We start from the raw sequence: 14,231 nt of genomic DNA, 5'->3' as shown, positions 1-14,231 counted from the left end.
AATAAATAAAATACTTTCTTTAAAATATATTATATATATATATTATATATATATATATATATATATATAGAAAAGAAAAGAGGGGGAGAGAGAGAGGTCCACCGTGGACCTCTCGTGTACCTCTCTCTCTCTCTCTCTCTCTGGGTCCACGAGGTGGGCTCTGCCTCGTGGACCGCGCGCCTGCTGCCCCCGTTCCCTCCCAAACGCTGTGATTTTTGGGCGTTTAGTTTTCGCCTTCCGCTCGAAACGAGCGGTTTCGAGCGGATGACGAAAACGCCACTTTTCCTTTTCCTCAATGCGTACAGCGGAAATTTACTTTTCCACCGAAATTTTTTTTTTTTTCAAGGTTATTTTACGAAGAAACAAACGCACACTCCTTATGCACCGAAACTTGTAAATAAATGAAAACAAAGACCAAAAAAGGCGTACACCGATCCCTTCTTAGACCGACTAACTAGCTTCAAAAAGCAATTGTTTAAAGATAAAAAGGTACAAAACTTATCTAAACAATAGAGCATTTTGAATTAATTATCCAATCTTTTAAAATTTTTATTTTACTATCCTACCTTTCAATTTAGTTGATTTGAGTGGGTCAAGAGTAATTTGACTTCAAATTCAAACTAATTACTTGTTAATTTATAGCCGCCAAAATTGTATGAAGTATATTAACTTAACCTGTAATGTAAAGATAAACGACGCATTCAAATTTCAAAATCAAAGTATCGTTGTTGACCGACTCAAATCAAACAAATTAAAAAATTAGCTGGTAAAATCAAAATTTTTTTAAAAAATTGGATACCCAACTCAAAACAATCTATAGTTAAGCTGAGTTCTGTATGCTTTGCTTTTATCTTGTTTGAAAGGTTTTGCTGAAACATGGGAGCCAAAATAAGCTCCAATTTCTTAAAAACAGAAGATATAATTTGATGCTTCTTCCACCAGCAGCCAGCACAAAAGCAATTAGGGCTAAAAAATTATCAGTTATTCAGCTAATTCAACTCGAACAACACTTCTGCATAAACTCTGACCGAACCAAACAACCCGTCGTTACAAGTCTTATTTCAGATCAGCCGGCTTGCTGTCACTAGAATACTACAACAGGTTGTCCTTCAGTGTATAAATATTATGTTTACACATACAGATTAATAATGTAGCATCAAAAGTCACAAGGTTTTTAGTGAGCTTGAAAGATTTCTGCTTTTCCTTTCTCTTACTTTTACTCGGTTACAAGTCAAGAATTTACTCTATGCATTATATAACTAAACCTATCAACATGAAAGTAGTTAATACAACCTAACTGTGAACTAAAAGAAGGCAAAAAGGGACCTCTCCATCCAATGATCTGCTAAATCTTTAGTCTCTTCGACAGCAAGATCTCAATCCGCAACACCTCTTCCCCTCGACATAAAAATGAACTACCCCGGCACTAACATGCTTAAGGGCCCTACCACCACGTCTTGGACCCGAATTAGATGACCAAGCAGAGTATAACGACTCTATGATTTCGTCCTCTAACCCGTTTTGACTTAGATCGAGCATGTTCAGCCGCTCCGCCAACGCTACAGAGATAGCAAAATTGCGGATCGACCGACAGCCACGCAAGTTCCTCAGCCACGAGCTCCAACACTCTCCGTCCTCCTCACTCATTTCATCGTCATCTTCACTATCGGCCACTTCCATATTATTGCACTCTCCATTTCCTATGGATGTATTCTTAGCTGCTTCAGCTTCTCGATCATACTGCAAGGCTCTTTCGAGTGTTATATAATCGTTCCCAGCCAAATAGAGTTCTTCCAAAGTGTTGTTTTCTGAAAGAAAGCAATGAGATGATCAGCATAGACGACGTAGTGAGAGAGGAAATGAAATATTAGTGCTTTAATATTTCATAATTTGGCACCATCCCTCACGTTTGGGCTCAGCATCTTTTGATATGTCCGTTTGGATTAAATAAGTGAAAATTAAATGATAGCAATATGGAAAAGTGCAAATACGCCCAATCTGAGGATTGCTTTAATACCATTATTAAATAACAAGCATCTTTAGAAAACTTGAACTTCCAAAGGACGGTGTTTAAATAATTTTTATTTTGATTTTTATTTTGGGGGGTGGTTGATGTGAGAGAGAGAGAGAGAGAGAGAGAGAGAGAGAGAGAGAGAGAGAGAAGGTTTAGAGGTTGTCTGACCTGGTACAGACTCAAGTATTCGAATTATCCCTGCAAGCCCGAGAGAGCAGCTGTTGAGGATCAGAGACTTGAGACAGCATCGAGAGTCCATTATCCAAGAAACAAGCGGATCACAACCCTGTTCAAGATCATCAAAAGATGATGAGAGAATCAAAAGTGCAAAATTATCGGCAATTATATTGCTAACAAAAGGCAAAAAAAGGAATATACTGTTGATTAACAAGCTTTACAACGATTAAAGGAACAGGCAATTAAACTACTTGATTAGCAAAAGTAAATAAATAAACAAAAAGCCCTAGAACCTCCATTCAAAATAAATAAATAAATAAATAAGTACTTGAAGCTATGTTTGGCAAACTAAAGTGCTAGAGCTTTTCATATAGTAAGAAGCTGAAATAGGCTTCTACACCTGAAAAACAAAAGCTCTAGTTTAAAGCTTCTACTTTTGTTGCGGCAAAAAGCTATTGAGTGGATTTTAAGTTGTTTACACAATAAATTGCCCATGATCAAAAGCTCAAGTATTTCTTTTTTCTGGTAATCATGCAAGCAAAAGGCAGTGTTCAACAACTTTCATTGGTTTGCGGAGCCTCTAGTTGCACCTAGATATTAGGGGTGTAAAAGGTTCGGTTTGGTTCGATTTCCAGGCAAATTCCAAACCGAACAGAATTTTTCAGTTTGAAAAAAATTTAAAACCAAACCAGATCGATTTATACTCAGAATCAATCCAAACCAAACGGAATTCAGTTTGGTTCGATTTGGTTCGGTTTTGCAATTAATTTTTAGATTTTTTTAGATTTAATTTATAATTTAAGATTAAAAATTGAATCATTACGAAATCACACATAAAAAAATTAATTATAAACATAGAATTTTGAAAAATGTGTTGATATATAATCAAGATTTGATCATAAATATAAAATTTAATAAATAGTTTAGAAGAAATGAGTGTGTGTGTGTGTGTGTGTGTGTGTGTGTAAAATTTGGTTTTTAGTTCAGTTCGGTTAAGAAACGTGTTCAAACCGAACCAAGACTGAAAACTAAATTTTAGTAAATTTTAAAACCGAATCAGACCGAACACCATATAATCCGACCTCAATAGTCTTATGTGGTTTGGTTCGGCTTGGTTCCAAACCATGTACACCCCTGCCTAGAGTAGCAGAAAATAGCTTCCTGCAGAAGCATTATTTTTTAAAGACATTTCTATTAGTTAAAGATGATAAAATTAACCTCTTTGCGGATATAACAATGTCCCAGGTTCAATTCAATAATGCCGAGTGCAGTGAAACTTGCACACAATTTTGTAAAATCCTTAGATATTAACCCACAATCTGATATATCTAACTTCAGCAATTCTCGAGATCCACAGGATAATGCCTCAGTTAATCTTACAGCTCCGTCCTGCACTAAGAGAGACATACAATAACATTGACAGGTAAATTAGTATTATGAATATATATATATATATATATATATAAAGAAAGAGAGAGAGAGGGAGAGGCTGGCGTGCTTTTAATAGCACCAAGCACTTCATGCTATATACATATATAGTCTAACTACTATTGTGAGGATGATCGCCTTCATGTTAATAGGTTCATGTTAATAGGTTGTTTTAGATGATATAGCTCCCCGACAGATAATCCATATCATTAAATAAAATTTAGAGCATTTGATGTTGTTAGAAACCAAATTTTATGATTTTTTTTGACACTATCTACCTTATGATGAAAAAGTTTCAAAATTGACAACTTTAACAGCCGGTATGGCGTTTTGGTAGAAAATTCTATTGATTATCTAGATCAAGATCAATAACTCCGCCTTTGAATCGAATAACCCGATCCTCTATTTTGAGAAGGTCGTTCGATTTTAACTGTTCAATTTATATCCTCTTGAGAGAGTGAATAATATTTTTTTTTTAAATCATGATATTAAGTTTCTAGTTATTTCAAACGATCTAAGATCATTTTTAACGGTATGAATCGTCGATTTAATAGATCTATCATCAAAATTGACTCATGAGTATGTGTGTGCATGCCCGTGCCCGCGGATGCGTGCGTGCATGCTGTGTGTATGTGTGTTTGTCCGCGTGTGCGCGCGCATGTGTGCTTGTGCGTTTGTGTCTGTGTGTGTGCACGCGCACGCGTGTGCATGTGTGTGCCTCTGTGTGTGTGTGTGTACCCAGGACATTGTAGTTTCTTACATAAATACCTTTTAATTTGAGGAATCATTCAATTTATGAGGTGAAGTTGAAATTGTATAAGAAAAACTTCCTAAATAAGGGAACTTCTGTACATACAAGAATATAAATGTTAGAAAATACCAAATATGAAAATTCAGATTGTGCAGGTATATGTGTGTAACTAGATAATTTGGCAGGGGTTTGTTTACATATCACATTACTATTTTTAAGGGAATATCAGGAAAATGTCAACTCACATCTCCAATATAAGTCCCACCAAGCAATAATACTGAAAGATTTGAGGATTGAGCAAGCTGACAGAGGTGATCAACCATCATCTTGTTAAGTCTTAAACCAGTCAGGCTCAGTTCTGAAAATCTACAAAATTCAAAGTTAAACGATTTGGCTTATCAAATCTTCGGGCACTATCAGGTCCTGAAAATATAAAAGTAAATTACTAACCTTTTTAAGGACGCAAGTTTGGAGAAGAGATTAACCATGGCATTTCCAGTTATAGGATTGTTTTTACCTGTTAAAACCAGAGATTCCAAACTACTAAGTAGATCAATTTAGCAAAAACCCAACTTTATCTCGGGTGGGAAACTCAATACCATAAGAGTACCTATTGACAAATGTGAAAGGACAGACCCATCATGCAGTGCATCTGCGATCTTCTGAATCGTTCTCGATGTGACAGAACACTGCTCTATATTTAAACTGTAAAGCGCTACAAAAAAAAAAGAAAAAAATAAAGCAAGTTCTATTAGAGGAAATATACATGTGATTAAAGAAGGGAAAAGCAAGTTCCAACACGAATGAAGAAATAGAAAAAGAACAAGAAGACAGCTTATGTGATAAGACCTTTGTTAAATAAAGCTTCGGTCCTAATCATATAAGGTTTCATGATAGATTAGATTGTCTCAGTGAGCCAATAAACAAAATTTGTAAAAGTCAACATCGGCACTTTGAAGCATAACACACCTTTGCAATTTTGCAAAATTGTTGAAAGGTATGAACTGCATGCATCAGTAAGGCGATTTCCAGAGAGGTTAAGTACTTCCAGCCGCGCACACATAACAGCACACTCGCATATCTGTAGATTAGTAGGAAAGGAGTTATATTGTATACCTACATAGAAAGAATGGTGTATACTGGAAAGAAGAAGAATAGTTGTACATATTAAATATGGTATATGTATCCAATTATCCCAGCATTAATGTAAGGAAGAATATATCAGCCGTCCTTTACTGTGCCCTTCAAATCCATGCGGCAATGCCATGATATATTGTAATTCATATACTGAGATACTATGTTCAAATCTTTAGGTATTGTTTGATTCAGAAATAAATTGTTCTTATTATAGTACTGGTACAATTACTGGAATAAGCAGGAATTAGACCAACTTTGTGTTTGACTAAGAATTGAGTCAGTCCCAAAAATAAGAAAAATAACGTTTAGATGGTTAGACTGATACAGTGGGAATATGAATAATAACAATTTTAAAATAAAAATATTTTACATAATTAATTAACATCAAAGTATTAATTAAATAATAATTTATAAGGTAAATAAATTAATTAAGGGGCAAATGAATATTGTATAAGATAATGGAGAGGCACATTAATTAATAATTAATTATAAAAAACATGTTTCCTTATTAATTAATTAATAATTTACTAATTTATTTTGTTAGATAATTAGTTAAGAAATTACTTAGATTAGTCAAAATATTAATTGGTTAATTAATATTAATATTAGTAACTAGATAAGCACATCAAATAATTTACTTTTTAATTAGCTAATTAATTATAACTAATAAACTAATTGCTCAAATAGTTAACTAAATATTTATTAGTTTAATAAGTTAAGTGGTTAGTTAGTTAGCTACTTAATTAATAAATATGTTAATATATAATAAATTTAATTGATAATATTGTATAATTATTTATTACTAAAGGAACAAGAGAGAGAATAGTGGTTCCACCCTTAACAAATTATTCCAGAATAACTCGTTAAGAGGGGAACAAGTGTTCCCCTCGGCGTTTGGGCGAATAAGAGGTAATAAGCCCCCTTATACGTTCGTCCAAACAATACCTAGAGAACAACCAGTTAGGATGCACCATTACATATAACACCCTAAAGGAAAGCTGGTTAAACTTGTAAACACCTGGAATAGAGCAGTTGGACCAAATCGATTGAAATGCAAATCCAACGTCAAGCCACCATACTTTTGGCTTGATGATGTAAATATTTGCTGGAGCTTCTCAATTGTGTCATTCCCTACAAAAATATTTGTAAGCAAGAGTATAAGCAGGTGCAAGGATTTAAGTGTCCATCGGCACAGACCATATCCATTATATCGTATCATGCCAACAAGATATCAGCATAATCCAGCCCTCGTGCTAAGGGCACATCTCAAAACCCTCTACTCTTTAAATTAGTAAGTAATTTTCTCAATAAAATTCAAAAGATTTGATAAAAGTACATAATAAACAGTTAGAACATTTTGTTGCTAAAGAAAATAAATATTTCATTCTATTATGTGTCGGCACACATGAATTTTTTGTGACCAGCACGCATCGGCATGCACCGTGCCGGCAAGTTTCCGGCATGACTCCGTGCCACAACACTTACATCCTTGAACAGGTGAATAATCCTCTCAAGTTCACACAATAGAAAGAAGCAGAAAAAGTCCAAGAAATCGTAAAAGAATAATAATAATAACAATCATACAAGGTCTTAATTGTAAGCCGACCAATATCTTCTATGACATATGCTTGCTATGGTTAGCAACCATACCTAGCAAATTATGGGAAAAGTCTAAGACGGCCATTGTTTTATGTGCTTCTAGGGCATTTAGCAAAGGTATCACAGAAAGGTCCTGCAATCCACAATCAGATACAATGACTTCATCCTCCGAGACCTATTATTAGCAAACAAAGAAGTCATGATAAGTACGGTAAACCAATTGTACCAAGTAATTACATCAACTTCAAGAAATATTTCAAACAAGGAAGAACCACAAAGGTACACTAACAAAAGACAAATGTGATACCTCTAAGTGATATAGCTTTTTCAGCAACTTCAGATTGGGTGCTTCTGACAACTTTGCACAGTAATCAACATACAATTTCATCAGCCGTTTTGGGACCCATCCTTCAGGAATTAAACCATTAAAAATTGTAGAAAGATATCAAAGATAATTCCATTATAAGCATAGCAAATATAATGGCTATTTTCCTAATCCTCGCTAAAGAAAGTAGCAGCATGCTAGCTTGATTAAGCATTACATTTCGATGATGAAAAAGCAAAAAAAGATGGGTATACTTCATAAAAACATAAGCAACATATATTCAAACAGTATCAATAGCAATCCAAATGAAGGAACAGCGGATAGAACTATCTTTTGGCTTCAATGTAGTAAACATAACGCACATGAATAATTTTTTTTCTCAAAACAAGGATTAATTACCCATAAAAGAATAAACAAAAACAATTAATGCTTACCGTCGATATTTACTTCAATACATTTTTGTTCACAAGCAAGCTGCTTAACATGTTCAACTGATTCCAAAGTATCTAAAGCTTCACCGCAATACTTTAGATGTCCAATAATAGGCAACAATCCTGACAGAATGCAATGCAAGTTAGAAGAACAAAATAACAATTTAGATGGTAGATATCATGATATAAACATAGTTAGCATGACATCGCAAGATTTGGTCTAATGAACGTCTTATATTCCATCAAGTGGAAAAAGAAATTCCCAGAATGGTAACTTGAAGCATAGAACCTTTGAGCATTGATTTAGATTTTTTCTACAAAAAAAAAAGAAAAATGAAACAGCACCAACACAAGAACATCCCACATTAATCATAAAAAACTGCAAAATTCAAGATAAGACAATAATTCTCTAGGATTTAACATGGCACCTATCATTAAGGTTAAGGCTCAAAGAATTCAAGAACAACATAATTCACTACTAAGAATGGACACTTGAAGAATACCTTTGGACCTCCTTTCTTCAGAATATTGAAGATAACATATGCACGCAACTTCAACTTTCAGAGATTCAATGTTCAAATAGTCCTCACATATGTAAGAAGTCACATCAAGATAAATCACTTTGTCACCAACTTTAAAGGCCAAAAACTGTCACAAATTAAGAAAGATGTCAATAGCAAACAACTGGAAAGATTCTCAACCAAGTCTCAATATTGAAGAAAGGTTACTGTACTTCTTGACTAAAATTGGTTAGGAATTATCTGCTACTTGGAACTTCAAGAAAATGATTATCTGCTAATGTGTACGCAAGAGTTCACTCAAGCAAAGAAAGAGGAGAGCAAAAGGGACTGGTAAGGAAAATCATCTTAATCTTGTTAAGCTATTGCAGAGAGATAGCATGTTAACATGTGTGAAGATATAATTCTTAGGCTTAATTTCCTCTACTACTCTATGCAATGGCCAAGAGTATAACGATCGAGCCTTCTACAAGGTTTACAAGGATGATATTTTTGTGGATCTTAGTGATTGATCTTATTTTATTGCTGCCATGAATACTAATAAAAGTAAACAAATAAACATATTGCAACTAAACTAGCAACCAGGAGAAACTTCATCCGAGCTACAATGAAGCAGAAAACATACTGGAAATGTGGAATATAATGTTCTTGCAAACAATCAAATAGTGAATATGTACAATAAGTTTATTTTACCCATTAATTGGTAGCAAGATGTGAAAATAAGATAGCTTACATCGTGATCATCGTCAGATGTATTGAAGCCTGCACCATAATGACTTTCTACCAGACTCTGAGGGACCAGACCTCTATCAGATTTGGATCCAATTGCAGCACATTTGGATTCAGAGGCTCTTCCTCCGCTAGAAGCTCCAGAGTCTAAGACATTATCAGCAGTACATACAGGGCTTTTTGATTTAAACGAACAAATACTTTCTTCAATAGGGGTAGGCATACAAGCACTGTGTACATCTTTGGACCCACTAGATTGTGAAGCAGCCTGCCAAATAAAGAGTTCCAGTAGTTGGCTTTACAGGAAATTTCTAGGTATCATTTAAATTTGTCAGCTAAGCCAAACACATGGACTTGAAGACAATGAGACATCTTAGCTTAAAGAATTTGAGAATTACCTGCTCTTTGGCAGTTTCAAAGGCCTCATCCTTCCTCTTCTCTGTAAATTACAATAAAAAGATACTTTAATTCTCAATAAAAGAGAAAACAGGAAAAAGTAAGGCAAAATGTACAGATAGTCCCGACAAAACAACTTACTCCCTGAACTTTTCATTTTAAAAATTTAGTTCCTAAACTTTCTTGTATATTGCAAATCCTCTTCTTACCACCAAAAAAAATCTAGACCATTAAAGTGATGACAATTCCTACAAAATGACTTCCTTACTTCTGTGTAATTGAAAGAGGCTGAAAAAGATCATTTCACAGGAAGAGGTTATGTGTTGTCAGAATATTTTCGGTGGCCAAAGATGGAATTGCAGTATATGAGAAAGTTTGAGGACTCAAGTGTTTATTTGAGAATGTTTGGATTCTGGAACTATGTCCCAACACCAGGATAGACTCTTCACACATTTTATCTGAAAAACTACAGATAATTGAAGAGTCAACGTTTAAGTAGGAAATGGCAATTCCTTGACCAACCTCTACTAGCTGTACTCGTATTCTCAACTGGACATCTAAGAGGTCTCTTGGATTGATCCATCGTGTTCGGCTCATCAGCTTCATCGTCAGAGATGACTACTCGAATACGCTTGCGACCAGCAGACTCGTGGTCATCATATGATTTTCTTATACTTTCCGAAGGAGATTCAAGAAAATTAGATGGTTTGCCGGTTTTCATGACAAGAGAATGTGACTGAGATGCCTTGATCTTGGACAAATTCTTGTTTTGATGAACTAGTGAAGCCAGAGGAATGTCCTCATCAAAATCCTCAGTAGCCCTACTTGTAGCAGGCCTATCTATATTAGAATGAGTGCACACACGAGGTAAATCATCAGATACATCACCACCTTCTGTTTCAGTTTCAGAGCAGTAATCGCTCTCTGTGCCTTTAAATGCATCTTCTTTTAGTAATTGTCTCAAATGGTGAATATCTTGTTGCAGCTTCCTGAAGTAGAAATTACCTGTATTTCAGATTTGACCATACTATATATATTAGTAAATAGATTCATCTACCAGCAATCTACCTTGCTTCTTCAACATTATCAAATCTAATCATGTGGCTGTAGTGCATGTTCTCAAGTGCTGAAAGTTGAACAGTTGTCAGGTTGCCTTGTACTGCAATTCTGGAAACAATAAAAATGAACAAGGGAAATCAAGGACATAAACTTTGTTCATAGAGAACACAACATTAAAAGTAATACTGACACTATTAATGCGTAGAGAAAAGAATGACAGAAGCATTGAGGTATTGCCTGTAGCCTTCCTCGAATGCCTGCAATGCACCAGCCCAATCACCAGAAGAGTCCAGGACCTCCCCAATGTTTATTTTTGCTAATGCCTGCCCCTGAAATCATTGAGTAACAATAATTTCATTTGACATGAATTGCAACAGTGAGCTTCTCAAGAAGCTTCTCCAAGTTGAATGGAGTTTCCTAGCAAAACTAAACTTACCTCCAGGTTTCCAATTGACCGGTAAATATTCCAACTCTTCATATACCACTTGCGAGCTTTACTGAAGTTTCTGAGCTTTTGATATGACTCCCCAATAGCCAGAAAAGAATCGCTTAGCTTTTCCTTATCACAGAGTTCAGTGGCCACCCTTTTCTTCCTTTTAGCAATTTCTCTATGCTAAAGCATAAAGGAGAGCACTCGTAAGTGATATCTCTAATGTCAGTTGCAAGAAAAGGAAGAGTATTTCAATTTGTTACAAAGACAGGATTTGTACTTATACAGCAATTTTCTGAAATTTCTCTGGCCAGGTTAGTTAGTAACATTTACATTGACAACTTCGTGAATTAAGAAATACTAACAGCTAACAAAGCAATTGCAAATACCATGACAGAAAAGGGAAAAAAAGAACAAGGTATCAAGATTATGGAAGCAGAAAACACGTACTTTAGGCCATGCAAATATCATGCTGGACTTCTCAATCAGACCATCAAGGCACGTATTCAGCTCCAGTAGACATTTTCTTTCATTTGCTGTCCCATGAGAATCTGATGCAGTCCTCATTAGCTTTTTAAGTTTTTGCTCATCTTTCTTCAACTCCTCAAGCACTTTGGCGGCTTCTTTAACAGTGTTGATGTTCTGATTAATCTGATCAACTAACGCATCTTCATCTTCCATGCATTTTGCAATATCGAGCGCTTTCTGATAACAAAGAGTCGCATCATCATACTTCTGCACCCGGTAATGCAACTCCCCTAGATTTATGAAGCCCTTTGCTTCACCTTGAGGGTGACATATTTTTTTACATATTAAAATGTCCCTTTCAATATGCTCTCTAGCTTTCCTCCAATCACGCAGCTCGATGTAAAGACTTCCTAGATTGTGGTTAAGCCTGCTGCGCCCATCATCATTTTCGGTTACTTCTTCATCATCACATATCTTTAGACCTTGAAGAAGAATTTTCTCTGCTTCTTCTAAATTATCAAGGTCCATTTCGAGCATTCCTATGTTGTTATGCGCATCAATAAATTCCTTGAGAAAGAAGGAGGATTTCGAACAAGCAGGATTCTCCTTCAAAGTCCGTGCGAGTTTCATTGCTGATTTAAAATACTTTTTGGCATTCCGTATGGCATGATGGTCATTCTCAGATCTTAGGAACATTTCATGGTAAGTTCTGCCAAGTTGCGTGCTGGCTCTTTGCTGCTCAATAAGGTCATCAGAATCCTTGGCAAGTTGTAGATGCTTCTTCTGGAATTTAAGAAAACAAATATCATTTGGCAAGAAAGAACCACTTGGCTGGGAAACAATTTGAATATCTTCAGCAAATTTTATAAATGACATGCAAAGAAATTAGAATTGGAAAGCATTGGATAGGCCCCATGTGTATTACCCAGTTCGACTTTACCACCCCATGGTTCAAAGTGTAAAACTATGTTGTCTTAGTGCTTTACTGTAGTTGTTTCAATTTCCCGTTAGGGTCTATTGGTTAAAATTTCTGCTAGGTTGCAGACGTGACAATCATGTGACAAATTAGAAAACTTCACTAAGTTCAAGGAATTAATTCCTCAGTCCTCACTAACAATGTTCTTAGCGAGTCAAATGACTTTTGCATGCGCAAATCTAATGACACACAACAGCAAGTCCTAATGACCAAAATGCCCATGTGGTAGACTGCCACACTTTGAACAGTAGAGCGGTGAAGTGTAACTTGGAGCATGCCAAAAAGAAGGTTCCAACTTGAAGTATGCCAAAAAGAAGATTTATGAAGATTCAAGTTTTCCCTACAAGGATACCTACAAGGATACCAGCGAGTAGCAAAAGCAAAAAGGCCACATTATTGTTCCCAAAGATCACAATACAGAATTCTTAGCGAGAATCAGACGCTCTCAAAAGCAATTTAATCCAACATTGTTGAAGTAGTCGAAGTACTAGGAAGTAGGAAGCTGCTGACAGTGTATTTCGTCATATTATTATTTAACCCAAACTCGGGAAAGATAGATATTTCTCACAAAACCCAACAAGCATCAGATTAAAGTCTTTTCATAAGCGCAACACGCAATTTCTCAATCTCCAAACCTCTATACCATGACCCCAAGGAGTAACCAATCATTAATCCTCAAGTCGCCAGATTCATAGGAAACACAGGGCTTATTTGACAAAGCCTCTGCTTCTGCTTTCGGCTGCAATTACCAATAGAAAAAAGCATTTGGCAATCAGAAAATTCCGCATCATCTGTTAGAAGCAAAAAGAAACAATGCGAATTTGAGGCCCAAAAGCAGAAGCTCTGCTGCACAGAGAAGCTGCTGAGGGTAAAATTAACATATTGTGTCTCCCAATAACACTTCTCAAACAGCAATTCATCAAACAGCACCTCACCCTACAAACAGGACCAACAATAGCAGCTACGAAAACCCAAAAAAAAAAAAACAGATCGGTGGGGGAACCTGGTAAACTAGGGCTTCCTTGAACCGATCGAGGCGGAGGTAGACCTCGCCGAGGGATTGGCACGTGGGGAGAAGCTGCTTCTGGGGGAGGTGCTTCACGGAGACCTCGTAGTCGATGCGGAGCCATCGGAGGGCCTCGACGTACTCCCCGCGCCGCTTGAGGATGTCGCCCACCACGTTCGCCCACCGCGCCTCCTCCTCGTGGTTCCCCTCCCGCTCCGCCTCGCGGAACCCCCGCTTCGCCGCCCTCAGCTCCTCCTCCTCCCCCCTCCCCATCGACGACGACGATCGATTCGATCCCTTCGCAGTCTCGGCCTCTCTTCTTCCTCCGATTAGGGTTAGGGTTTTGCGGAGCTAGGGTTTCTGGGAAGACGGAAATGGGAGAGGATGGAGGAGAAGAGGGAGCGGGTGGGGGTGAGAAGGGTTTTTCCCGCCAAAGCTTTTGGGAATAGAATAATTAGAAATTAAAGTTATTGCGCGTATGGGCATAAATTGGAGGGCAAAAATTTTATGGACACGATGTCCATATGAAATTATTTGGGGATATTTCGGATGGACGCCATGTGGCACCGGGGCCACGTGGAACCATCATCCCGCTGCTCGGGTACAGTGGATTTTTTTTCCGATGCACCAGGTTCACCTCTTTTACTTTAAAATTTTATTTTTTATTTTTAAATATAATTTAATATATATATATATATATTAGATTATAATTAAAAATTAAAAAAATAAAATTTTAAAGTAAAAAATGGTGCACCGGGTGCACAAAAAAAAACACCACCACTCCCAA

General features: G+C 36.4%; 1 protein-coding gene across 3 annotated transcripts; it reads right to left on the bottom strand.

Moving 5' to 3' along the window:
- Nucleotides 985-13,961, bottom strand: LOC109711296 (protein TONSOKU). 3 transcript variants are annotated; one of them, XM_020234260.1, is made up of 20 exons: nucleotides 13,442-13,952; nucleotides 11,445-12,245; nucleotides 11,001-11,177; nucleotides 10,802-10,893; nucleotides 10,574-10,672; nucleotides 10,028-10,494; nucleotides 9,508-9,548; nucleotides 9,114-9,377; nucleotides 8,366-8,510; nucleotides 7,866-7,985; nucleotides 7,414-7,514; nucleotides 7,158-7,281; nucleotides 6,526-6,638; nucleotides 5,340-5,451; nucleotides 4,981-5,085; nucleotides 4,821-4,887; nucleotides 4,616-4,736; nucleotides 3,410-3,580; nucleotides 2,183-2,300; nucleotides 985-1,808 (listed from the first exon to the last, which is right to left on the bottom strand). In XM_020234260.1, the coding sequence occupies exons 1-20, from the start codon at nucleotides 13,715-13,717 to the stop codon at nucleotides 1,354-1,356; spliced, it is 3,969 nt and encodes a 1,322-aa protein (XP_020089849.1). In that variant the 5' UTR covers nucleotides 13,718-13,952; the 3' UTR covers nucleotides 985-1,353. The 3 variants fall into 3 exon arrangements, with proteins under 3 accessions (XP_020089849.1, XP_020089850.1, XP_020089851.1); XM_020234261.1 differs by lacking the exon at nucleotides 3,410-3,580 and having other exon boundaries at nucleotides 13,442-13,953; XM_020234262.1 differs by lacking the exons at nucleotides 985-1,808; nucleotides 2,183-2,300 and having other exon boundaries at nucleotides 3,438-3,585; nucleotides 13,442-13,961.

The sequence above is a fragment of the Ananas comosus genome, linkage group 6 (assembly GCF_001540865.1).
Source record: "Ananas comosus cultivar F153 linkage group 6, ASM154086v1, whole genome shotgun sequence".
Lineage (NCBI taxonomy): Eukaryota > Viridiplantae > Streptophyta > Magnoliopsida > Poales > Bromeliaceae > Ananas > Ananas comosus.
Note: the sequence above shows the minus strand (reverse complement) of the source record. Positions and strands in the feature narration are given on the sequence as shown.

What these genes read in the sequence shown, in the direction of transcription:
- LOC109711296 (XM_020234260.1), bottom strand. Translation starts at nt 13,717, where the DNA reads ATGGGGAGGGGGGAGGAGGAGGAGCTGAGGGCGGCGAAGCGGGGGTTC. An exon ending in GCATTCGAGGAAGGCTACAG is followed by an intron (nt 10,673 to 10,801) that starts GCAATACCTCAA and finishes TATTGTTTCCAG; the next exon opens with AATTGCAGTACAAGGCAACC. An exon ending in CTTTTCCCATAATTTGCTAG is followed by an intron (nt 6,639 to 7,157) that starts GTATGGTTGCTA and finishes ATATTTTTGTAG; the next exon opens with GGAATGACACAATTGAGAAG.